The sequence below is a fragment of the Ixodes scapularis genome, unplaced genomic scaffold (genome assembly GCF_016920785.2).
Source record: "Ixodes scapularis isolate PalLabHiFi unplaced genomic scaffold, ASM1692078v2 PGA_scaffold1__304_contigs__length_218370807, whole genome shotgun sequence".
NCBI classification, from domain to species: Eukaryota; Metazoa; Arthropoda; class Arachnida; order Ixodida; family Ixodidae; genus Ixodes; species Ixodes scapularis.
In genome coordinates, this window is record NW_024609846.1 from 100544505 (window position 1) to 100572312 (window position 27808).

Below are 27808 nucleotides of genomic sequence, written 5' to 3' on the forward strand. Positions count from 1 at the left end.
AAGCCAGAAGAACGGTGCCATTTGTTCGACCGTAGCGCCCTCTCCACACATCGGGGAAGTTCAGCAGGTTCGGCGGGGAAAACCTAGGGAGAAGGCACGTTGCCGGTTTCGCTAACAGAAGACAAACCTTGAGGTTGCTGTTCTCCATCTTTGGGCTGAACCGGCGGGCTGCACCGAATATAGAACTCTCGCTCGCGGCTACCGTTGTGAAGTGGTTGGCGTTCTTAGAGTAATTATGGCTGCTCTAAAATCAGCCAATAACGCTCTGTTGTTTTATATCAGTAAATGATCAGCTACGTATCTTTCTTCCGATACTTCAATAGCAGTGGAGTCAGCCGGCAGCACTACCATCAACCAATGTATCTACTGCATCAGGAGAGCACGTCTTAATTTATTATTGCGAAAGCATTCACTTTCCCATGGAGCGAACCGGCGATATCACCTTTTGTAGCCGCGCGCCAAACGGCACCTGAATTCCCCTGTCCCAATGAAGCGAATCCTGTAGTCTGTGGCAGCGATTTGATGGACGATAGGCTCCCATTGGCTGGCGCGCGTCATAGTTTCAAGGAACGCCACCCCATGGCGCTGCGGGTTCCGCTCCGGTAAAGTCCCTTGATAACATTCACAGTCTTAAGTACCGCCAACCACTGATGTGGAAACGGGCAAGACACGTGCCACGAGCGGGTGCTCTGCCGCCATTCCCTTCCAAGGGCCGCTCATTTCAGTGCTGCGCCGCCATTTGTTTCCAAAGGCCACTCGAGACACGGGCCACGTGCATAGACGCATTTGACGCTAATTGCAAGGAAACACAAACACATTAAAGAGCTTTACGCGCCGACAGCGCGCCGGTAAAACGAACTCGGTGGCGCGCGCTCGGCCGCATCTGCTCCTCCTGACGCCAACGAACATGGCGGCGCCTCAAGCATCTACATTGTCGGCGGCCGTAGTATAAGCAGTAGCGAAACCTGCCCGTCCACGGAAGTACACCGCAGACGAACTTAAAGAGCGCCATAACGCAGTACAACGAGCGAGGAGGCAGGCAGAGAAATCCACCATCGTTGTCAAGTCTCCGAATACACGGCGGGCGGAACGGGCACGGCGCAACGCACTAGGAGACAGAACAAAGCCTTTCTAAAGATTGAAACGCTAGCGGATTGCGATTCAAAGCTTTTCAGGCGGCAAGAGGATGAGGCCCTTCGACAACGCGAGGCGGAAGGAATACATCAGAGGTGGCATGCTTTCGCGTTCAACACTCATAAGGAGTGCTTAGGTGTCCTCGGACTTTTTATTCCAGACTTACAGTCATTGTCGCTAAAAGCCTACACTAGTACGAACTTTGTGTAGTAAAAAAGCGACTCAACCGGATTTACTTTTCGCCGGAAAGGACAGACCGGCCACTCAACACTGTTTTCCCTTTTTTGTTTTTTTAATTGCACGGCAGGTAACAACGAAATTGTACCCGGTTAGTCTTTTGATTGAGCATAACATTACAGGATTACTTCCATATCAAAACCCGCGCATCTTTGCTTGAAATTTCCAAAATGACGCGATTTTAAACCGAGTTTGACCGCCAGCCGCATTTTAGGTACAGGCTACAGCCCACTCGGCGGATCAGACGACGCACGGGGGAGAGGTTGTAAGGCATTTTTCTCTCTCCGCACTTCCTACGACCGCCCCCTAACCGCATTTTTTTAAAACCGAATTAACATGGTAGACTGACAAATCATCATTTTTTTTTTCGAGCGCAGCTCTAAGACGCCCGTTTCCGGTTTGAGCAGCGTCGGAGTCGCCGTCGGCGTAGCCGCGCGGTACAGTATGAGACATTTCCCATGATGACGTCATACTTGACGTCACGATGGTCACCAGTGATGTCACTCGTGACGTCAGCGCACGTTGCATCATGGGTAAATTTCCCCGCTAGGTGTAGCGGAAAAATTCCCCGCTAAATTTAGCGGGAAACTTTCCCCGTTAAAATTAGCGGAAAAAATTCCCCACTAAATTTAGCAGAAATGATTCCCCGCTAAGTTTAGCGAAAACATTCTTCGTTAAATTTAGCGGAAAATTGTACCCGCTAAATTTGGTGGAAAAAGTTTTCCACTAAATTTCGCGGAAAAATTTCCCCACTAAATTTAGCGGAAAACGTTCCCCGCTAGATTTTAACGGAAAAATTTCCAGCTAAATTTAATGGAAAATGAGTACTCCCTCCTGCGTGGCTCCGGCCCAAAGTCTCCGCCATGTCTCCCAGGGGGCCTAGTGCCGGGGTAAAGTTTGCGGAAATTTTTCCGCTAACTTTGGCGGAAAATTTTTCCGCCAGACTTAGCAGAAAAAATTTCCCGCTAAATTTATCAAAACAAATTCTCCGCCAAATTTAGCGGAAAATTGTACCCGCTAAATTTAGCGGAAAGATTTTTCCACTAAATTTAGCGGAAAGATTTCCCCACTAAATTTAGCGGAAAATGTTCCCCGCTAGATTTTAATGAAAAAATTTCCAGCTAAATTTAGCGGAAAATCTCCCGGCTAAATTTAGCGGGAAAATTCCCCGCTAAATTTAGCGGGAAAAATTCCCCTCTAAATTCAGTGGGAAAATTTCCCGCTAAATTTAGCAGAAAGATTCCCCGCTAAATTTAGCGGAAAAATTTCTCCGCTAAATTTAGCGGAAAACTTTTTCCGCTAAACACAGCGGGAAATTTAGCGAAAATTTTCCGCTAAATGGGAGGCCAGCAGGAGAGGGTACGGATGAGGAGAAGGGCCACACCCTCCACTCCGTACCTTCCCCTCCTCTTCAGGAGCTGCGCTCTAATTCGACGTTACAGGGGGTTGTAAGCGTCTTTATTTCTTGTAAGTAGCTAAAAACTATTAGCAACGGAATATTGTACATATTACTGCATGCAGTCCTATGCTGCAATAGTCCAATTACCGGCCCTTCACGGTAGATACATCAGGTAACGTAACTTAAACCTAGGGTTCCGTGTTTTCGGATAAATCCGAAAAACTGCAAAAAACACCCGCCGGTAAAATTTTGTCAATTCGGTTTTATGCGATAAACTCAATTCTTACATGCCAATGCCCCCCCCCCCCCCCAACCTCTCCCTGCAAAAAGAAAATAAAACGTTTTTTTTACAATTTGATTAGCGCACAGGGTAAATGGTCCTGAGAAAGTGCCACCTCAATTATTTCTCAAATCTCTGACCGTTGTCAAAAGGGTTCTTACCACTTATCTCGCCAAGGTTCATTCAGGACAGGAGGTCATTGTACTTTCGGGCCACGACAAAACCACTGTTTTGGTTTCCAGTATGGGCCATACTATTTGTGCTATGGAGGAGGGAGAGGTTATGTTTTTTCTAGCAGTGAAAGCTATGGACCATAGAGATTGCACAAAATGGGGACGAAGAGCAGTTGAATCTTTTCTATGTCATCCTTAACCACTCTACCTCGCGCGGCCGTGCGGTAGGTTGAGGGAATAGGATGAGATGAATACGAGTTTCCCAGCGACTACCTCCAAGAGTTTATTGATTTTAAGGTATAGAAGCTTATCGAAGCAACTCTTTTGTGCGACTTTTGCCGTGGGACAAATTTGAATTGCCAATGGCAATGGCACCAACGCCAAATCAAGCTGAAAAAATATTAACTGATACAAGCGCGTTTTTTTTTTTTTTTTTTTTTTTGTCTACCATACGTTTAAATTTGGACATGGGCGCCCGCAGAACGTTTTCCAGAGAAATGCACACCTATCCCCCCCCCCCCCCCCCCCCTCCCCCTCCCCTCCCGGGGAATGTTGGCGATGTCGGCTATTTTCAGCCCGTTCCCGCGTTACTCACTTCCTGCTTTCACGGCCACGCCCTGAGTTCGGGGCTACAAACCACTGATCTCTATGACAATTGCTGGATCGCGCTACCCGCTCAGCGAGAGAAGCCACTTGATGGCCATCTTGCATGTCGAAAAATCGCGTTTTTGGAGCGTCGCGGAGGCTGGCGGCAGCGTGCTGAAGACACATTTTCTACCCGTTCGTCATCATTCGTCCGAAGAAGTTCTTTAAAACCTTCTGTAAGCCGCGAGGCTTGCCGTTGAGAACACGTAGAAATTTTACGGAAGCGCAGTGCCGCACAAAAAAAGGCACAACGCGTCGAAAGCAAGTTTCGCCGGTCTCGCGGCGTAATCAAAGCTTCCTTGGCAAGTTTTTTTTTTTTGTTTTTTTTTTGCCTTTTAAATTTGCCATTTTCTTAATAGCCATTTTCAATTTCCAGATACTGAATAGCATGTTGGGAAGATGTAAATCCATGGTATTCAGAAAACGTAGTTGGTGGTAGCTAAAAAAACCGCCGGAGTAGCCTTTAACTGGTGTGGGTACACCCCCCCCCCCCTTTCTTGCACCTCCTCGAAATTCCAGGGGGGGGGGGGGGGGGGCAACTGCCCCCCCCCCCCCCCCTTTGCACTTTTTGCGGACTCTCATGCATTCGGGTATTATTTGTTCATTTATTTATACATTTATAATTTTTATAGGAAACACTGCGAAATTAAACTCCGAATTTCAGAGAATTGAGAATCAAACAGAAATGAACTCCGATAGAATCCAAATTTTCAGCAAAAATAAACTCCAAAAAACATTCTCCGAATTCGACAAAAAAAAAAAAAAAAAAAAAAAACTCCGGCAACACGGAACCTTACTTTTTTTTTTTTTTTTGTGAAACAAATTTGACAAAAAAAAAGAAAATAGGGCTGTTTCATTTTGCAAAATGTTCTGTGGACGCTCATGGAATCGTATGCCGCCCGAGCATTCCTAATGGGAAGGTAATCATCAGTATAAATGACTGCCTAATTTTAACTAGATGGCGTTTTGAGAATCGCGGGTCTTCCATATCTGGGCATATTTAAACGCGGTTCCTTAGTCCTGAAAAACTCGAAAAATTCAGTGGCGTGAAAACGTCAGTGTCAAACTGGCCCTTTTTTTTATTTTTTTTATTGACACATCGGCGTGGAAAGTGTAATAAATACTCACAAACAAGCAAAACAGCCGGGATTCCTAAGCGAAACAGAACCTGGCTGACAACTGCATTTGCCATGGTACTTTTATACACCAGTCGCAGGACGCCCAGACCCTTGATGATGATGCTGAAAGAAACAAAGTGGGACGGATATTCAGTAGTGATATAGATTGGAAAATATCATCTAAAGGTTTCATGTGAATTCGTTCATCGCATGTCTCAATTCAACGAGTTTCGCCGGAGGGTATTATTAACTGCGTTTTCTTCGGGCCGTGCGTCTTAAAGGGATACTACAACGAAATTTCGGCGCTCATTTTTTGGTCTATATGTGTTCAAAAGAGAAGTATCACATGGAACATACCAATATCTTGTTAAAAATGTCTCGAAAAGGAATTTTAAAACGAATTAAACGATTAGCAAAGAGCACCTGGTGGATGTCGCTAACGCCTCGTTTGTAATGCTCGTCTAGGAACCTTGACAGCTAGTGACGGAGGTTGTCTCGTCTTCGGCCACGACAAGAGATGGGGGGAAGGAGGAACTCCCCTCTTCCCGAGAAGCCCTTTTGTGTGTCGGAGAAGTCGCCATTGTCCTCCTAGAAGATTATAGAAGATTAACCCGTCACTCAAAATTCGTACAAAAGCAGCCGCTTCGGTGGCTGGAACGACTAGGCCATTCTCTCGACGTCAGCCTCGCCGTAGCTTTGCTCGTCTTGAGACGACCTACGTCACGATTGCGTTGGATGTCACGTGCTCTAAGCTGGGCCTTCTCCGAGCGCTTGCCAGAGTGGGCAGTTTATAACGAAAAATACAGCCACCAGGATCAAAATACAAACGTGTGATTTTCATTTACGGATATTGTGGATCTTATTCAACCTATTTTTAAACACGACGGGAATATTTCAAATTTCGTTGAAGTATCCCTTTAAAACCTCTCACGACGAGAAAATAGGCTGGCGCCTCCTATGCGGTGACCCTGGAACCGCATTTGACTAGGGCGAAGGTTTGGCGGTATTTGTGAGGTCCAATTAAGTCAAGTGTTCTACGGCCACCCGATCGGTGGCGCCAGTGTGTTCATTCGTTGTAAAATATGGAGGTTTCTGCGCATGGTCATAAAAAGTCCCAAGTGTGTTATACCATAAACGGAGTGAGGACTGAGGGTGAAGAAGAGGTGAGACCGCGCCGTGACGTCGGAGCACCGAGCTTTGGTTGGAGAGACTAGTGGGATAGATGCAAAGGCTGGCTGCCTTTGTCGAATGTGGTAAATCAGTGACGACAAAAACAGCTTGGCGTCTACCCGCTATCCAAAAGTATCCCTAACTTTCTTTCTGGACCCCAGTCGGTAAAACAGTAAACGCGGTGCACCGTAACATCTCATGAGCGGCACTAGCTACGGGCTTGCCAGGCAAGCCCGAGGCTAATGCCGCTCATGTGCCTCCTATAGAGAGCCAGGCCTTAGCGCAAAATATTTAGCGTCACCCACAAAAGGCCAGCGCGGGGCGGAGATCGGGCGCAGCTGCTTCATAAGCATTTGGCTGGGTCTTGTGCTCGATCATTAAGGATACGAGTTTCAGCCGAATTATGGCGCAGCTCACTTGTTTCCACCGATCTGTGCACCGCGTTGGTAGGTAACGCCGAAAATTGAGCACCACGGCCTCGCTCTCATGGGGTTTGGCTGCGTGCCGCCATTTCTTAGCGATGGCGCCAGCGAGGAGGAAAAATAATTCAACGATGAATGACGTTACTCTTTGATATATGATATTTCCGAGTGTCGTCAATCCGCCATCTTGCTGTTAGAGTGAGTGCGTGAAACAATGTTTTATTTATCGGGGAAAAAAAAGTGAGGCGTGATGAAACACGCTTTTGTGCAGGGTGTCACGGGAATCTTCGGGATACTCGCCTGCGCCGCGCCAGACGGCTCATGAGTCATGACAACAAAATGATGGACGATTGATGGATCGTCCATCATTTAATTCATTTAATCTGGTGGCGGCTTGCGCCACCTAGCCAGTTTTTAGAACGCAGCTCTTAGGCGCCTGTTTCCGCGTTTAGCGGCGTCGCCGTCGGCATTACCGCCCTGCTAAATTTAGCGGGAAATTGAATTAATGTTGACGTCACGTGATGTCAATTTCCCCCCTAAATCTAGCGGAAAAACTTAATTTTTTCACAGGTGACATGACACGAAGTCATGTGACGTCATTTTCCCCGCTAAATTTAGCGGTGGAACTGAATTGGTATTAAGGATTTTCACCCGCTAAATTTAGCGGGAAAATCCTTAACACCAATTCAGTTTCCCCGCAAAATTTAGCAAGGAAAGTGACGTCACATGGGACTTCGTGCCACGTCAGCCATGAACAAATTCAGTTTCTCCGCTAGATTTAACGGGGAAACTGAATTGGTGTTGAGAATTTTCCCGCTAACTTTAGCGCGAAAATTATTTAGCCCGCTAAATTTAGCGGGAAAGTGACGTCACGAGACAACACCAATTAAGTTTACCCGCTTAATTCAGCAGAGAAAATGAAGTCACATGACTTCGTGTCACGTCACCCATGAACAAATTCATCGGGAAGAGGAGAGGAGGGAAGAGGATGAAGAGAGGAGGAGGATGAGGAGGGGCATACCCTCCGTATTCTCCCCTCCTCCTCCTCAAGAGCTGCGCTCTAGTTTCGTATTACAAAGATTTGTAAACGTTATTCTTTTTTTTTTCTTTTTTTTTTAGAGCAGAGCTTTAAGGCGCTCGTTTCCGGCTTGAGGCGCGTCGCCGTCGGCGTCGGCGTAACCGCGGGCGTTGCATTATGGGAATGATGCAAGCAGGCGTAACCACGCGTTGCCATATGGGAAAATTTCACCGCTAAATTCAGGCAGAGGAGAGTAGAAGGGGAGTGTACGGAGGGGGAGGCCGTACCCTCCCCTCTTCCTTCTCAAGAGCTGCGCTCTTGAGAAGGAACATTTATTGAAAGGGTGACTCCGTCAAAAATGAAACCGAAATAAATGACCGGTGTCGCTTTAGTGGCAAAAATATGATCATAGCCGACATTTTACGTCAAAGTGAAGCCACGTACTCAACTAAAACTGATTTTAAAGAAGTGACCAGCTGCTTATAGCCAAGAAACACTGGCGCACAACACACTCCTTGACGTCAGGTCGCGGTGGAGCTGCGGTTGATCGGTTATACCGCGTAGCGCAGCAGTCTTGTGACGTCACCTCGTGGCTGGATGGATGAATGGATGGATTCTAATGACTGTACCCTTTGTGACGGGCGGTAGCTTGCGCCACCTAGCCTAAGTCTAAAAAGACAAACATGATATCTCCACTTCTAAGCCAATTTTCTCCCCCTAACTATCACCAGGCAGTGTGGGATATAACAAGGATGACCTTTAAGGGATCGGGCAAAAAAACAAAACGTCGCCCCCGCCTCATCCCCCTGGCGAGGGAGTCGCCAGTTTTCCTCTAGTCAAACCTTGTCGATGTTACCCCACTACCGAATTAACTGCTGGACATGGTTGAGACTTTGGGCCGGAGCCAGGCGGAAGGGAGTCTCTACTTTACTCAGTCCCGCCTGTCCTTAGCTGTGCTAGATAGTTTTCCATCATTTAATTCTTCCTGTATAATTTCCGCCAATCTTCTAATCGCCTCTTTGTGACGGTAATCTTTTTCTCTTCCGTCCTTGCATCTCCGCCACCGAAACGCAGGGCCCCAGCCAAATCCGTTGCCCCTTTCAGGAAGAGCAGGGCGAAGCCCGTGCACATCAAAACCAAACGCTCTAGTGTCTCGCTCTCGTTATGACATGCGGCCCATAATGTGTCTGTCTCATGAAATTTAGCCCTATGCGTCCATGTCCTCAAAACTCCCGTTCTCGCCTCAAACAGTAAAGAACTTGCCAAAGAATTGTCATAGACATTTTCCTTTCTAATGTCGTTTTTATGATCTGCACGTTGTTACAGCTAAATTATCCTGAATTCTTTCTCTCCCACATTTTGCTTCCTGCCTCTTTCACTTGCATTTTCACTGAAGTAGTCTGCTCAGCGTCATCAAAAGAGTGTAGGTATTTAAATGCAAGCTTTCGGGTTCGGTTTGTCCACTATGTGTTTTAAACTTTTCATGTATAAATGTTTTAATATCTTCCGTGCCCACCGCGTGTCATTTATTTCGCTTAACCTTTGTTCAAATTTCACCTTACTAATTGCCTCCTTGCCCTCAAAAGACGATCATCCCATGTTCCCCTGTACTCACTCATTTGGTGCCTTTCCATGTGCTCCCAGTGCCAATCTGCCTATGCTTCTTTGTCGAATATCTTACCCTGATTGAACCTCTGATTTTATGCACAGCCTCATTACCAAAAGATAGTCCTGGTACCATATCACTCCTTTCCATATAGTTCCGACCACCTTATATATATTATAGTTCCATATTGCATTGAGCTTCATAATCGATGAATTTGTTTTCCCTTTTCTAATTATATTCTCCTCATGTTTCTCTAGATATTTCCTTCCCTCAGAGTCCCAGATATTTGTATCTTCCAACGTTTTCTATTACAATGTCTTTCAGGGGTTACCTCTTTTCGTCCTTAAACACCATTCCTCCAGACTTGTCGCTACTAAAACTCATGCCCAAGGTACCCCTTCCTCTCCAGATATTCCTGATAGTTCCTGTAATGTATCCTGGTTATCTGCCATGAGTACTATGTCGTCCGCATCCATCAGTTTATGTATTACCTGTATTACATTTCTCTCTCCCTCCATATAACTCACGTCAAAACCTGAGTTGCTTTGCTCTAATTTCGTTTTCATTTCACACAGATACGTCATGCAGTGTAGGGGTGTCAGTGGACAGCCCTGTCTGAGCCCTTTTTTTATTGCTACTGGTTATGTAGTTTCTGTTTCCCATGTGATAACTACCTTATTGTCTGTGTACACCTACTGAAGAAACCTAACCAAATCTGCATCTAAATTATACTCCTTCAGCTGACCCCAGAGTTTCTCCTGGCTCACATTATCATATGCTCCCTTGATGTCCAAATAAACTAACCATAAAGGAGTTTGGTTCTTCATTGCTATTTCTATGGATTGAGTGATAAAAATTAAATTATCTTCCATTATTCTATCTGTGTATTTTCCTCTCTTGAGCACTTTCCTGTGTTCTAGTAGGCAGGCTCCAGAAGAGTGTTTAGACCTGTTACTTTACCTTTCAGCCATAAAGGTTCTTTGCAGCTTTCCTTCTCTCTTTCCCAGTGTTGTCCTTTAACTAACATGCCTAGGCTTCCGCCTTTCTGTTTACCTCTGCTCCGGTTGCATCCCATCCAGGAGTGGCCTGATATGTACGGTGGTTCCTCCTCATCTCTAAGGTGCGTTTCTGCTACCCGATACGCTGTCAAATTTTCAGCCTCTAATTGTTCACTAATCTCCCCCCCCCCTTTATTCTCTTTTTGCCTCCCTGCATGTTTAGGAACCCTACATTGAGCCTATTCTTTTTCTTATTTCTGCTGGGCTTCCTCCCGCTCTCCCTGCTACTCTTGCGGTACTCACACCCAGGAGTTTCCCCCGACCCTGGTACTGGTACATCTACACCGGTGCTCTCCGGGCTCTGTGAATCCACAAAAAAGCTGCAATATGCCGACCCAGCCTCTCTCCCATTCTACCTATGGCTGGACTCTAGTGGATTCCACCCGCGGAAGCCAGCCGTATAAACCTCCCAGTTGATCTCTTTTATACTGTATTCAAGTCTTCGGCTCATTAGCGCCTCATTGACCCGCCTCTCGATGTGAAGAGACTATTCCCGGACACCTGGGAGAGTGCATATTCCGACAAGCACCATCTCATTGACCGCTCTTAGTTTACCTAGTCCTTCCCTATCTGCTTTTTCGGGTTCTGGCTCCGCCCGTTCAACACGTTGTTGAGTCCTGCGTGGATCAACACTAGGTTTTCTCTCTCCATGTTGTCCCACAATACTCCCTCCCCTTCGACAATGGCATCTACAACGTACTTTCCTGGTTGGGCATTTACTCGCACCTTTTTGTCCTCTTTCACCTTGCCTAAAACTCCCTCTATGATCCTTACCACGTTGGAGACTCCCACTTCTAGGACTCTGCTAACTGCCGACGGCTGCCTTCCCTCTTCTGGCACTACGCTGCTACACCCTCCATTTACCACCAGCACCAGTTTAGGCTGTATCAATCCACCTGTTTCTCCCTCCTTTTGCACCGCTTCACTATAGATCCTAGAAAGAAACCTCCTTTGTGTTCGCAATTATCGCTCCCTGCCCTTTGCACCTCTGGCACTACCTCGCTCTCGACTTCCTTATCACCTGTTCCCGCTGTGCTTCTAGGTTGACCCTCTTCTCGACCTCTACTCGGAGAATACCTTGCAATTCTGCCATCATTGTTTGTCCTTCCTCACTCTTCCCTAATTACATCGATGAGACGCTCCACTTTATCCTCGCACTCCTTTTTTCGCTCTTCTAGCCCTGCCTTCCACGCTTCCCCCTGCCTGAGCTCCTCCATTTGCTTCTCACGTTCGGCCCGCTTCTCCCGTTTTTCGTTAAGCCCAGCTTTCATGTGCTCTAGCTTGCCTTCACAGTCCTTAGTAATCTCCTGCAACCTCACCTCAGACTCCCCTTTCTTCGTCAACTCCCCTACCTGCGTCTTGAGCAGGACCCGCTTCTCCCGCTCTTCCTGAAGAGCTCCCCTCATCTCTTCAAATCTAGCCCCCTTCCACTCTCCTTCTAGCCTTCTAAGGCTTTCCTCGATCTACTCGCAGAGTTGGCAAGCGAAGCTACTTTTCTCTGCGTCTGCTACCCTCTCGGAGTCGGTTTCTTCTAAATAGTACCATCGCTTGCACTCTCCGCATCCTACCATGTTCAAGTCCCCCTTGACCTTCTTGCCTTTTCTACTTATCGCTTAGCTTCTCAAAAACCCGTACGGCTGATTATCAGTGTTGCCATTTTGGTTTCTGGTTTTTTGTTTGCAGCTATAGCTGCAAACCAAAAACTATCTGCTAGAGGAATGGCAACACTGAGAATCAGCCGTACGTGTTTTGAGAAGCTAAGGCGATAAGTAGAAAAGGCAGGAGGGTCAAGGGGGACTTGAACATGGTAGAATGCGGAGAGTGCAAGCGATGGTGCTATTTAGAAGAAAACGACTCCGAGAGCGTAGCAGACGCAGAGAAAAGTAGCTTCGCTTGCCAACTCTGACGCCCGAAGCCAAACTTTGAGCCGTGATATTATTAAGACTGCACACAATATCGAAAAAAAAAATTATACCTTGTAATTTAGAGGCACTGTTTTAGCTGAAAACAGTCATAATCCCAGATTCAAAAATATTGGCCGGAGTTGCCCTTTATTTTTGAAAGCTACGACGGCTACAATGCGTAAGATGGAGGCGCCTATATGCAACTGGGTGCTCACACCTTTTGCCCTATACAGGTCAGCCGGAGGGGAATAAGAATATTTACCTTTCCTTCGACCTACGCCATCGGTCAGATAATCTCTTATTGGTTATCTCCACCTTCCCCATACCTATTTTTCCCTCACTATCTCTAAATCCCAGTGCGTTTGATAAATTAGTCGCCTCTTTAGCTACTAAATGGTGAAGCCCATAACAGTAAAGTTTCAAGTGCCCAGTCGTCTCCTCCTCCTCTCCACAAGCTCCGCACACCGCATCTACTTTCTGGTATCTAGCCGTATATGTCTTAGTCCTGAACACTCCCGTCCTTGTCTCGAACAAGGAGCTCCCCCAATAATTGTCGAAAATTAGTTCGTTAGTAAAAGGGGTCATGAAACGATATTGGGTTGGAATGTTCATGACTTTGCAGAAATATACTAATATGCCTTGCACGTACGTGACGTCATACGGCACCGTACCAGCCGCCATCGCTTCGTATCATGCTCCTGTGCCCGTACCTTCCGCAGGAAATATTTGGCACCATCGAATTTGTTCTTCTCGGCAAGGCTTGCCCAGAACGAAAAATTCAATGTTTCAAAATGTACGCTGCAGAAGGTACGGGCACAGGAGCATGCACGGTACGGAGCAATGGCGGCTGTATACTGACGTCAATGCAAGTCATGTATACTCGCACATACCGCCATTGATTCAGAAGCTTCTTTGTCGCAGGGAAATTGCGAGGATAAAAGGGGACTATTTCTTTCAGTTTGGCCTTTGCAAAGCATGTAATGATGTAATTGTAGGATCAAAACCACCCGCCTGACGAGAGTCGAGAGCGGCTCATGGATTGGACACGAGAACTGCGTGAGCACTCGACTTCGGCTCGTAACAACGAATACTTCGGCGGATACTCGAGTAGTCGCTCGTGTCCAAACACTACGGTGATGAGAATAGACCCTTTCCGGAATTCAGCCTGGCCACTTTGATCACTATCATCATCATCAAACAAATGGCATATGTGCTATACTAATGACGGCCTTCTGTTTACTGATGAAGGAAGAAGTTGAAGATGCTCCTAAGCAGATGGTTCGAGGCCTACACATTCTAGACGTTAGCGCGACGTGAAGCAGGAATTGGATTCAAGAGCTGCGTAAGCGTTCATTTCTAACTCGGTCCCAGTCAATATGTTAGTAACACACACTCGGCTTCAAAACCCCTTCATGTGTAGAACTCTATCAAGGCATCTATGTGGGTTGGCGCTTCGTTCTGACTGGTTCCATATTTTTCGCCATCGACACTGAAAGGGATTGAAAAAGAACTGTCCAATGAAGGGCACGTTCTTTTTTACGGGATACGGCCCATTCGTCACATGTCGATTCGTCATAGGGCAACTGGTAACAGGCCCGTTCGTCACAGCGGAACATTGGTCATAGGGTGATTCGTCACGCTGGCAGTTCGTCACACAATGACTTCAAGATTGTTAAACGTTTTTTTTTTTCTATCTTGTTTTCTTAGGAAAGTTACGAAAGGGGGTCACTTAATTAAATCCGTACAAGGCCAGTGAGGTTGACTACGGGAAACAAAAGCATGTCCCAATGACCCCAAGTTAAGTCAGCATGCAGCCTTTAGCCTGCACGTTGTCTTATCGGAGTCACCTTTCTCACAAAAGAACTTCGAGAACATGAAGTTCACAATAGAAAAAAGCCCACCCAACGCGATTCTTTTCTTTTTTTTTTTTGTGCCCCGTTTTAGGGTTTATTATGCCGGTTGCCCTCCGATTATAAAAATATCACTCTCGATTTCTAAATGGAGGTAGTTACTACTAAGAGAGGTGGCAATATGCCTCTTCACGAAGGACATTCCTACACTTGCATTAAGGTTTACGAAACTACGTTGTATTGGGCCTGCCGGCGAAGAGGAGTTTGTAAAACTAAAATGGTCTCTGATCACGCCAAGACTCGTGTAATCTCTTATTCAGGAGACCATACGCATGCATTTGACAACACCAAGATAAACGTGCTTGGGTTCGTCATCAGATGAAGGAAAAAGCTGGTATGTACCAAAATCTGCTCCTGATCTTATATTCCCCAAAAAAGGTCACTAATATCCTTTATTCCAGTGGAAGGCCGTCTAGCACCACACCAAATACTTCTGGCTGCGGTTGCCTGTGTCAGTGACGACACTGCTTTGCAGATTCCCGCACCGCCAACACTTCGGCGCACCATCCGCAAGCAAAGGCAGCGGGCGAATTTCGAGTACAGCGTACCATCTTGCAGAGCCGACATACGATCGAATGCCCACAGAGTTCAAAGTAAAGTGTATTGCAGCGAAAAATCACAGTGCGCGACATATTATGATAATAATGACTGTTTTATCTTCATGCAGACCACTGCCAAAGGAGACTCCTTTCTCCTCCACGATAGCGGAGAGGGCGACGGCGAAAGAATCCTGATCTTTGCTACCGAGCGCAACTTGAGCTGTCTGGCTCAGGCGACTACGTGGTTCGCGGACGGGACGTTTAAAGTGACCCCAGCACAGTTCTACTAACTGTACACGGAGCATGCCAGAGTCAACGGCGGGGTAAAGCCAGTGGTTTACGGCTTGCTGCCCCACAAATCTGAAGCTACCTACAAAAGGTGAGCATTCAAGAGCTCTGATAAACGTATAAAACGAAACGCTCGGTGGTCCTATTATTGGATATGTGTTCAAACACTTCAAAATGTTCGCTCGTTTTAAGGTTTTTCGACGTCGTTCTGAGTCACATGGGGGGCCAACTGCCTTGAGGTGGATTACACGGACTTCAAGATAGCGGCCATCAGCGATACAGGGATGCTTTTTTCACTTATCCCAGTCGGTGTATAGGAAGGTGTGCTCCAGTGGTCACCAGAGTCGCTACAATTCAGATGAAGAGTTTGCTGTTCTGGTATGCGGCATTCTTTTTGTCTTATTGTTGTCCTCAGGTAAGCCAATTTGTTACTTTATTTCTTGTTGATTTTCAAATGGGAATGCATACAGCATTGGCCTTCTTGCCAATCGCCGACATTCCCGAGGCCTTCAAAGAACTTCTCGAGGTTTTCCCCACCGATGCCTCACTCGTGGCGGACTACTTCGAGGACGTGTATACCGGGAGACCCCGTCGAAACGGCTTGTCGTCGGCCACCTCCCCTCCTCTGGTTTGGTCAGTCAGAGAATCAGCACTAGCAGAAAGGCCAACAAGGACGAACAACAGCATCGAAGCGTGGCTCCGGGGACTGCACGTAAGAACTGACCTAATCCTCTGAGAACTTGGACGTTTTCTGTAGCACATTTTTGCATTTGTGGCTCGAAATGTCAGTACGGTGCCCACTCAAAAAGCTTTCTCCACGGGTGTGTGTTCTTTTTTTCTTTTTATCCTTAACAGAGATGAAGGTGGCTCAAGCAGAGGGCGGCACGACATTTTCGAGGGTGTCCAAGAAGCACGACGACAGCAACCGGCGTCTTCAAATCATTGTGAGCCGCTACAATGGTCGCAATCGTCTAGAAACCCTAAGGGTGGCAGCTCGGGATATCGCTTTTAATTTTTTTTTTTTATTTCGCTCAATAAATCTGTTATTTTCTAAGTACAGCGATGACTTGTTTGGATGTTCCCTCTTTTTAGTAAAATTAAATATACCGTACTAATCTTTATTGCATTCACAGCCAGGTGAATGTATGTTGGGCAAATTCAAATATCCGGTTCGCACAGTGACAAACGTTCCTAGGGACAAATTCTCTTATGACGAATGTTCCGCTGTGACGAACGGGCCTATTACCAGTTGGCCTATGACGAATGCGCACATGACAAACGGGCCTACACCCCTTTTTTATCGTTGACTTGCGAGAGTGACGGTGCCCCATAAAATACTGCACACCACAGGTTCATTGCCGCCATTAGTATGGTAAAAGTTAAACTGCCATCTGAGTCACCAGATGGCACTGAATTCCGGAAAGGGTCTATAGCCGAACTCTAACAATGCCTGGAGCTCAGCGCGCGTTTGCTACCTTGCCAATCCCAGCGCGTGGCCACGATTAACGTTGGCAGCATAGGATAGGCACCAGGCCACGTGGCCGCTTGTTCTGGCCCCGATTTGAGGGGATGAGCAATGCTCATCTTTCTCGAATTTGTTTTTGATTAGAAAGAAAAACGAAGGCAAGTTTATTTGGTTATTAACGATAGGGAGTGGTTTTAAGTATTTAGCGAAAGAAAAAAAATCGTTTCATGGCTCCTTTAAACAATCTGTAAATTTCCAAGGCCGATTTAGTCCGCCATTCCTGCTTCCCATATTTTCCTCTCAGTAGACCCCTTCAACAAATACGCCCTCTTACGGTCGATCTAAAAATAATTCAGTGACGTGCTAAAAAAGTTAATAAAAATAAAAAGAGAAACAACAATTAGCTGGCAAGGTTATAACTGATATAATACTCACTCCCAAGAGACGGCATAGAATTGTTAGACTTATGGCGAATTCGGGTAGTCAATCTCCAGCGAGCCCTTCACGGCGGCACCGGCAACCGAAACCGCGCCAGTGGCGCACCACGTGACCCTCTCCACCAGAACACAAAGCGCCGGGAACTGGCGTTTTCTTTCGCCTGGGTCGCGCGTGAGCGTTGTTAATTTCTTCGATTATTTTATGATACATTAGGCACGCTCTATGCATCAGCAACACATATTGGGACTCTGAAATGTTGGTAAACACAAGTGGCTTCACACTTTTTTTCTTTTTTTTTTATAATAACGTTACCGCAGTTTGCACAACTTACAGGTTTTTATATTATAAACTTAATAGGAGGGAAGAATAATGAATATGTGTGGAGCACATGTGTTAATATTTATTATATTTTATTGGGATTTCCGAAGAACTACGTTGCTATTTTACGAGGCTCACAGAAGGCTTATCAGCGTCGCTGTTTATATTCTATTTTCTTGTCATTACCTCTTTCTGGAATCCTATATTTTTTCATTGCGCTCACCCCTTTGAAATTGTAATGCGCGTTCAAGTGTAGAGCTGCAGCACAAACCGTACTTTTTTTTTCTTTTTACAGCTAATGTTATCTTTATATTCGTTGTTTTCGCTCTCTTTTCTTGGAGCTCAAAAGGGTGTATGTTTCAATGGCTTCGTTTTTTACTGGAACCCGCTATCGGCGAGCATTATTTCGTTCGGTTCCCTTTTCCGGTTCGGATACTAAGATGGCAAATACAGTCTGGCAGACAAGCTGCCAGACCTCTTGGAGCTCGGGCAAAAATTCTGCCGGTACAAATTGCCAGTGCATGCCTGAGAAGCGCCACCCCAACGGCGCGCACTCGCCAACCTTTGACCACGCGAACGCCCTTGCCGGAGATAGGGCGAAATATGTTGCGGGGAAATAACCTCTGGAATTAGCCATTATTGCCATTTTTATGGTGTGTTTTGCGCACGCCACTTTGCAGTATTTTCAGATGAACCGTAGTTTCCCTAGTGTTTTTCTAACGCGAATTCCTCCATGCCATCAAGATTGCCAGTCTAGCTCGTCCAGCATGCGCTGTGCGAACAGCGCACTCAGATGCGGCGTCAAGGGAATACCCCAAATTAAAATGCACGCGATCCACTAGGATGAAAGAAATGAACGAAACGGTAAAGCAAATTCCAACATTGCGAGTACTTCTACAGCGAGAGGTCGATCTGGAATCTGTACTTGAGATATTGTGAGACCGGTTCAAGGTCCCAGTTGCTATTTAGCCGGACGATTAAGGATGAATGAACTTACCGCGGAGTCGGAGATTCGGCTTCGGCGTGATCTGACCTAGTAGCAGTCAGGAACGTTGATCAATAAAATGGCCTTGGGGGTGAGACATTATTGGACATCTTTCAGAGCAGGAACGTAGGGCTGTTGGACAGCGGGTGCAGTCTTCGAACAGGACGCTCGTGCACGTTCGCATGCTCGTGCACGTTCGCATGCTCTAAGAAATCGACGAAGATAACAATCTCGTGAAGTCATACTAAATATCGAAATATTAAAAAAATCAATAAAATAAGAACATTCAAGACACATTCTCCCAAAATGTTAAAAAAAAAAAAAACACTATACAAAAAGACAGCAACAGCAGAAACACTTTTACGAGCACGCGAGTGAAGAAAGCGCTTCTTAACACCACCCGTTCGTGCTCGTTTGCTTTTTGCTTGAGTGCATTTTCGCCTCTTCGGTGATCACGTGTTTTTCTCTTGTATGTTGAACTTTCTCCTTCTGTGGACTTGCTGAGTGACGTGAGCGGGGAAGGGGGCGAGAAAGAGGTGCTGTCGCTTCGACAGGCATGCCTATGCTTTTTTGTGACGGCCCACCAGACAACTGTACTCTGACTGTACTACTCGGCAAGGGGGGGGGGGGAGTGTTGAGATACGGGAAAAGGGGGTAAATGTTCATGCGTACGCATGAACCCTAATAGGGGAAAAGACTCGCATGAACAAAGGGATGAGGGATTAAAAGTGGGATAGGGTGTTAAAGAGGAATCACAAGTTCAAAGTACCAGGCGGATTTAAAGGTTGGGAGGAGAGAGGGGAGAGGGGAAGGGGTGTGGGGAGTGGGTGACGTGCGCGATAGGAGTGTGAGGAGAAGACATGCAGGGGTCACAGGCGCTCGGCAAGCTCTGTCTGGTGGAGAAACTCTAGCACGGCACGGAAAATGCTCCATGCTTGCCGCCGGCTACCAGTGGGGAAAGGAGACGCGTGGTTGTAGCCGTTTGTCCTCCTGCGTTTAGGACAATGGCGAAGAGCACTCGGCAGTTGTCTAAATAACCCATATTTTTTATGCTTGCTCTTCACGGCGCTTCAGTGATTTTTTTTAGATAGAATTCCCGATCAAGGCCTACTTATGACCCGGTCAACATTCAAGAGATACACTGACATACCGGAGAAAGCAAATGAGAAACAAATAACACGGCCAGATAGGTTGTTGCTAATCTCTCTGTTCCTTTCGTTGTTCAACCCACATTACTGTTAACAACTGCGGCGCAAGAACTCGTCCATGCCCTCCGGGGTTAGCGGTGCTCACGTATCTCCGAAGCAGCGGCTTGCCTACTTATTTAGAGAAGTGTTCTGCCTCAGGAAGCGCTTACGACTTTTCTGCTGTTCTCGCTCTCTGTCTATTAGCTTGCTTAGGGTCACACCATGTTTAGGGTGGGCTAGAAGGACATATGTGGCGATTGCTCGCTTCTCCAAGAAGCCGAGAGCAGTCCAACGCTCCATTCCACGTCACTATCACAATGGTACCATCTATAAGCTGGCAGCACAGCCACAGCGACGAAGGACGAATAATTATTTAAAAAGTTGGAATCTAAAAAAAAGAACGGAGCATGCACAAAACACACGCACGCACCACACACACACAAACACACACACACACACACACACACACACATACACTTGTGTGCAATTGCCGTGCAATTCTATGAATTTGCACGGCAATTGCACTGTAAGGTGTTTTTCAAAGGAGCTCTTTATCATGAGCCTTCATATAAACACAAATCCTATTGGATTCCACCATTGAATAAACAAAATGTTAGTCATAAAATACATAGAGGCGGTCCAGAAAGATATTTTTTCGGCTTCTAAAAATCAGAGACCACTTAAAAGTAATTTAACTTTTAAAGATCGACAAAGCTTAAGGAACCTCACTGATAACAAAGATATCATAATAGCCCGGGCTCACAAAAGTGGAGGCATATGTATAGTTAACACAGCCGACTGTGTATCGGAAGCAATTAAACAACTGAACGACACAAAGTTTTATAAAAAAAAAACTAGATTATGATCTAACACTTTTTCGAGAGACAATAAAAAAACCAATTAAACTACCTAGTAGATAATAATAAAATAGAGAAAAACATTTCTAGGTATCTCATTAAAGAAAATCTGAGACCAGGACAGTTTTATATGTTAATGAAAGTACACAAGCAAAATCACACAGGTAGACAAATTATTTCTGGAATAGGTACAAATACAGAGAACATTTCAGACTTTATTGACGAACAAATTAAAAGTACTGCAGCCGGTGCCCCGTCCTACGTAAAAGACTCCTCCCATTTCCTCAATTTGATTAATGACATCCAAATAGATTTTAGGGCTAATAGTACCTTGCTGGTTACAATGGACGTAGTGTCTCTTTACACTAATATACCGCATGATGAAGGGATCCAAGCAGTTCTGAATATTGTTAACGAAAACGTCCTCACTGTAAGTAAAAGCGTCTTAAATATTTTTATGCACTTAGCTTTACAGCTTAATAACTTCACATTTATGAATGAGCGCTATTTACAAATACATGGCGCAGCAATGGGCCCGGGATCACGTTTCTCCCCCTCCTAGCTATGCAAATATATACAGGGTGTTTCAGAGAACGCAGGCCAAATCGCTCCTGCGAAAACTACTCATGGGAACGAAAAAAGGCTTGGGCATGTGGGTCCTGGGCCAGGGGCCCATTTAGGAAAATATTACAGTCCGGGATAATTAAGTTGTTAATTATTTTTGCGTAATTAATTTTCTTAATATTGTGTTTAAGGGCATGGTTTAAATTAGAAAATTGCTCAGCATCATCGAAAAACACTAAATCAACAAATTGCAGAACGATAGAAGGCACACGAAGCATTTTACGGCTTTCTGAAAAACCGCACAAAATCGACGGGTTTTTAAGTTTAGGTTTTCTATCAGAGCGCATCTCAGCCCCGGCGGCATTGCGCCCCGTGGAGAGATAGTGTAACCAACCTCTGCTGCGCTGTCATCGCGCGACGCTGCAGAGGCTGTTTGCACTATCTCTCCACGGGGCGCGGTGCCGCCGGGGCTGAGAAGCGCTCCGATAGCAAACCGAAACTTAAAAGCCCGTAGATTTTGTGCAGTTTTTCAGAAAGCCGTAAAATGCTTCGCGTGCTTTCTATCGTTCTGCAATTTGTTGATTTAGTGTTTTTCGATGATGCTGAGCAATTTTCTATTTTAAACCATGCCCGTAAACACAATATTAAAAGAGTTAATTACGCAAAAATATTTAACAACTTAATTATTCCAGACTTTAATAATTTTCCTAAATGGGCCCCTGGCCCAGGACCAAAACGCCACAAGCCTTTTTTCGTTGCAATGAGTAGTTTTCGCAGGAGCGATTTGGCCTGCGTTTTCTGAAACACCCTGTATATGATGTCGTTAGAGGAGCGGCTACTTAACTCCTTTACGCATAAACCCATTTTTTATAAATGTTTCCTCGAGGGCATATTTATAATTTGGAATAATGGGGAAGATAAACTCTTTGAGTGTATTAATTTTGCAAATAATTTTTATTTACATATTAAATTTACATATAAATAGCTCCGATACCGAAATAGAGTTTCTAGGCATTAAGATAAGACTTACTGAAATAGGTTTGAAAACAACCTTCTACCGAAAACCAACAGATAGACGTCCATTTCTACATTATAAAAGCTGTCATACCATACGAAACAAAAATACAGCCATATGTGCTACGATTAATAATAATAATAATAATAATATTTTTATTGCAGGTTTCATAAATTCATACAATGTATTCCGTTTCACTAAAGCACTTGCGTGCTTCTGTGTGAAAAACGGGCAGTCCAAAAAAAAATACAATCCATTGAAATACAACGAGGCAACAACAACCATCAAGTCATCAAATTTCCACCAATGTATCATACAAAAAGCAATTAACCGAGAATAACAAACAGGACTACTCCGACGTTGTAGAACAAGGCAACATTTCTCAGAACATCGCGTATATATTTTCGTTATGTTATTATGAATGCAAGCGAAAAAACAAGGCAACAACAACCAAAAAAGCATCAAAGTTCAACAAATGTCCCAATCAGAATCCATTAGCAAAGAATAACGAACAAGAAGTCGACTCTGACCCTGCAAACAAGGTGACATAACTCTACCATCGAGTACATCTTTAGTTATGTTATGATCCGTCCCGGTGAGGTTTCATGTGGTGGTTTTTTTTATATAAGGGTAATCACATGCTTACCCACCAGTACATTAAAATTTGCAAAGGTTTACACTCTAGCTGTCCTTAGTGTGTTTGCACAATTTCTTCATTTCTTTTTTTACCGACGATATGGATTGCAAAGTTAATAAATTGTCCGGGATGTCATTAAAATATTTGGGAACATAATACTTCCGTTGTCGCAATCCATAATTCGTATATACTCTTGGAATATGGAGGCTTTCTGTGTGCCTCAGTTGTTTTTGCTTGTTCGACTTCAGCTTGAAATCATGTGTGAAGTAATGTTTTGTAAGGATGACAGACTTCCGCAGGTTATCCATTGACAATAAATCCAGATGATCTAGCTGCTCCTCGAGCGTAAGGTCTTCATACCGTGTGCCGTACGTTATGTTCTTTAGCATTCTTTTTTGTATATTATTTATTTTTCTTCTTCTTAAAGCTTGAGAAGGATCCATAGGTTGTTATTCCATACCGAATTTTCGATTCCCCTAGCATCTGGTAAACAGTCCTTCTTAGGTTAATATCCGCGCTGCTTCGTAGTTTATATAGGTATCCCGATACTGTTCGTAGTTTTTTTTAACAAGTAGTCTATGTGGGAGTCACATGATAAATGTTCGTCGAAGTAAAGACCTAAATATTTCGTATATCTGGCATAAAGTAGCGGTAGGCAAGAGAAGTGTACGCATTCAGATGAATGCAGGAATAAAGGCTTATCAGGGTTAATTCGCTTTTGGTGAGTGCGGAAGCACATTAAACATGTTTTCTTTTTATTTACAAAAATCTTATTTTTAGAGAACCATGTCATAACGTCTTTTAAGTCTTCCTGGAAAATGTTGAGAGCACTGTCGTAATTTTTATCTGCGAGAACAAGAGCGGTGTCATCTGCGTACTGGTAAAGTTTGGATTTCAGACGTAGGGCACCTAAGTCATTCACGTAGATGTTGAATAGCATTGGACCTAAAACCGAACCCTGAGGAATGCCACAGGTGGGATATGCTGCGTCACTCACATTATTCCCGATCTTGACTCTTTGTGCCCTGTTGTAAAAGTAGTCTTTGAAGAATTTTTGGAACGGTCCCCGGAAACCCAGTTTTTATAATTTGTTTAGAAATATTTCATAATCTATTGTGTCATAGGCTTTTGTCAGATCTAAGAAGAGTCCAAGTACTATTTCATTATTATCTAGTTTACCATTAATAAACTCTGTTATGTCCTCAAGCAGCAGTGTCGTACTTTTCCCGTGCCGGAAGCCGTACTGGCAATTATTTATCAACGAAAACTTCTCACAGAACGATGTCATATGTTTAAAAACAAACTTTTCCATTATTTGTGAAATCGCACATAACAAAGCAATTGGTCGATAATTGGGTACTTCTTTTTTGTTTCCTTTTTTGTGTATTGGTCTAATGATGGAAACTTTCATTTCATTAGGAATAGTTCCTGTATCGAAAATTCCATTTAATATTGCAAGCAAAACTTTTTTTAAGTTGTCATAGTTAAGTCGTATGTCCCGAATTCTTATTTGATCATAACCCGCCGGTTTCGTCGTCGACATTTTCTCAAGTATATCTTTTAGATCTGATTCTGACATTTGAGGCAAAAACGACGAGTTCTGTTGGCTTCTCCTTAGTTTAGGGCATTCTGCAGTGTTCTTTGATTGGTCACGTAAGTCTTGAACCTCTTTAACGAATGCCCTATTAAATTCATTGCTTAATTTATTAATGTTGTGTTCACCAAAGTTTTTCTGTAGGAAATCATCTACGCTGTCTTTTGGAGGCTTTCCAATTATTTGATTCACAACGTCCCAAGTTTTCCTGAGATTTTGTCCGCACTGTTTTAATTGCATTGAATGGAATTTCTTTTTTGCCAACCGAATTTTTACCATCAACCTATTTCGTACTTTTCTAAACTCTAATTTTAATATCCTATCATCTGGATTTTGTTTACATCTATTCCACAGCGTACATTTTTCGGAGCTTAGTTCTAGTATTTCTTGGTCCATCCAGTTGTTCCCCGGCTTTCTCTGTTCAAGTTTAACTCTTTTCATAGACCCGTCATATATGTTCCTGAACTTTGTGACTACTGCTTTGTATAGAGAGATGTGGTCTAGGTTTAACAGAGCGTCCCAGTTGAATTTTTTTATATTGTGGTCTACCTTCCAGTTGTCCAGTATATGTTTATATTCCTGCCGCTTCCTATCGAAATTTTGATTGCCCACTATTTTTAGAGTGACAAAAAAGTGATCGGCTACTTTTTGTTTAATGATTCCTGCAAGAAACTTGAAATTGCTCGTTCGCACTATAATGCAGGGGTGGAAGCGCTGCGCCAATTGCGCCACCCTGCGCCAATTCACTTCCCTGCGCCAGCCTGCTCCAAAACGCCAATTTCAACTTTTTTTTTTTTTTTGTTTTCTTTAAATTTAGTGGAAAACGGTTGGCCACGGGCCACCATGAGGTGGGTACTTTTGCTTAGGTGTCACTGCGGGTGACTCGTACCAACTCGACTGGGGCTCCGAACCATGTCTAACCTCAGGGCGATTCGTCGATTTTAGTTCATCGAGAGTGCGATGTCGTTTTTTACTACAAATAGTTTATATACGAACACATCGGTTTGGTTTCGGGCATAGTTGGTTGGCGCGGTTGGAGCGCGCATGCAGTTGCCCGTGGTCCCGATTTGCCGTGATCGTGGGAGTTGGTGCCTCGGCACTGGTGGGCTACCTTGGCCATTAACATGAGCAGAAGTAAGTGGTCTTTACTAGCTTTACCTGTTATTTGGTAGCCTACCATATTTGGACGCTTAGCCGTGAAGAATCGCGAGCACAGGCACATCCGTTCTCGAGCTCAATTTGTCTTGTCAAAACGAAACCAAAACCATCATTGTGTGCGCGAATGTGCACGCTGTCGTGTGTTGTCTACCGCCGTCAAACCACTGGCGAAAACAATACCCGCGATCTTAAGCGAGTTGGTTAACTGGCAGTGCTACACACTTTTTTGCTTCTTTCCTTTGGCGTGGAGGAGTGGGGGTTACATCAGAAATGCCGTACAACACTCCCGCGCTGCCGATTCCTGTCAAGAACGCACCTTAACTTGCTATAGCCACTCTACTCGTATAAGTTTCTGGTTTGGGGGGGGGGGGGGGGGGGGTTGCGTAGGGTAGAGAGAAGTTGGTGGGCTTTTTGTCACGTAAGAAGGCAGCCTGCCCCGCAGGGATCAGCGCCTGATCAGCTACATCTCATTTTCAGTCTCGTTCAAACTGTCTTCTCTTAAAGCACTTCTACTGAGTGCACAAGAACTCATAAGCAAGGGTGAGGCAGTTAAAGACATGGACAAGGTGGGGAGTGGACACCTCCTGCTAAGAGATGTGAACTCTAAACTGCCCAAAGTACTCGAGCGCATAAAAGAAATTGACTCTGCTCTTCAAACTGTGAAAAAAAGGTGAACTTCAGTTGTATCTAAATTACACAGATTCAGCTTAGTCACAACCTTTTTTTTTTTTTTTTGAACATGGAGCCTGTGGGCTCTTCTAGTCAGTGTTTATGCTGCATATGTATTAGTGGCATGTGATATTTTTAAGGCAATATATTTTTCCATCCAAAGTAATTAGATATAGCTTTGTATGTTAACTTGGGTGTAGGGATTACTGTATTTTATGAACAGGGATTAAGAACATTTGTATTTAATGAAAACAGGTCAGCAAGGACTGCTTTATTCTGAAACATGTTGTGGTACCTTAATTTTTTTTATGGAGACACGCAATGCACAGCATTTTATGGAGTACATAAGGTTGCGTTGCTCTTCTAGTCGATGCTTAAAGCTGCAGTATTTTGTTACTAAACTTGATATAGGGCTTTTTAAGTAGTGATTGAACATGTGTATTCTTTATTAAACAAAAGCTGTAGTCAGCGAAGGTAGTTTATCTGACACCTTGCAGTGGTTTAGTTTTCTGGATACATGTTTACAATTGGTCTATTAAGTAGACGGTTTTGTACTGGCGTGGCTCAAGTTAGGCTTTTATTGTCGGGGCCTCCCATATAAAGTCTATCATGACTCTGCCTGCTGCCGGAATGGTTCTCAAAGCCTTTCCTTTGCATAAATTGCCAATATTCCATATTTCAATGCAATAGAAATAGAAAAATGTGTATGTATGTTGCTTGAAAATTATTCTGGGATGTGCATGCATATATTTTTGCTACATTTTCACATTTAGAAACAACAAATCACTTTTAGTCACCTGTTTGACCTCCGCGACCTGCTCCAAAACCTACTTCTACGGCTACAAAACTTATTTTTGCTGCTCCCGAGCTGCTCTAAAGCGAGCCTTTTACTGCTCCAAAACTGCTCCAAAGTGGGACTTTTGCTGCTCCCAGCCCTGATACAAAAGGCTCTAGCCCGCTTCCACCCCTGATTATGTGATCAATGCACGTTTTTGTAATTTTTTCTGCCAGGTATTCTTCTCTAGTGTAAGCATCATTGAGGTTTTGTAATCCATAACTGTACAGTATGTCGAGGTATTCCGTGACTCCGCTTCTACTAGGACACATAATGTCGATGTTGAAGTCCCCTGCTAATATAATGTGGTCATTATTGTTAAATATGGTTAAAAGTTTCACCAATTCGACGTTAAATGCACTTATATTACCACTCGGTGGCCTGTATACCGCGCATAAAGTAAACGATAGGTCGCTTTTGTTTATATTTATCACCATAACCTCTGCCTGATGCAGGGACACTTCAATGCGTTCGTACAGCCAAGTGTTCCTAATGAATATAAGTATTCCTTCCCCTCTTCTTCCATTTCGGCGTACAGATATCGCATTAAACCCATCTAAACTAAATGGTAAGGGCTCATTTGCTTCGACGTTTATTTCCGTGAGGATTATTATATCGGTATGCTCTAGTGAATCCTTTATGTAAACGAGGAAAGGAAGAAGACGTGTTCGAAATAGGAATACCGATTTTCTCGCTCCGCGTAAGCAAACCCCTTTCCTGCTTTCCCTGTCATTCCTGCGTTCTTTCACATTTGCTATTTTATATTAAAACGTCCCCCTGGCCGAGAATGCGGCACCGCACCAAGCTGTGACCCACAAACAACGGCCACCGGCTACATGGTCCCGATCACCACCCTCGCAGCCATCAGGACCCTGCGATCAAATGAATCCTTCGAATCAAAAAACCTCAACCATTGAGATGGCCACTCAGATTCCACCACCCAAGAGAGTGCGTACAGAAGAAATATCCAATGCAGATGAGGACAAATTATCCGTTAACAACATGGACGACGAAGACGACTCTACACCGTTCATCAAAGTGTCGTATCATAAGAACAGGCCATCTGGAATTCCGGTCATCTTCAAGCCGACATCACCTGAATCGTCGTTTTGGAAGGTGAACCCAAATTCAATTGCAAAAGACATCGTTGCGGTAACGCAAGAAAAGGTATTGTCACACAAGATC

At 44.6% G+C, this 27808-nt stretch overlaps 1 protein-coding gene across 1 annotated transcript in view; it reads right to left on the reverse strand.

Moving 5' to 3' along the window:
* LOC121835786 (piezo-type mechanosensitive ion channel component 1-like) overlaps nucleotides 1–27808 on the reverse strand; it is a 57980-nt gene that overhangs the window by 23640 nt on the left and 6532 nt on the right. Inside the window, exon 3 of the mRNA XM_042290283.1 lies at nucleotides 4997–5109. Within this exon, the coding sequence (XP_042146217.1) occupies nucleotides 4997–5060 (64 nt within the window). The 5' untranslated portion in view covers nucleotides 5061–5109. The remainder of the gene's footprint in view (nucleotides 1–4996; nucleotides 5110–27808) is intronic.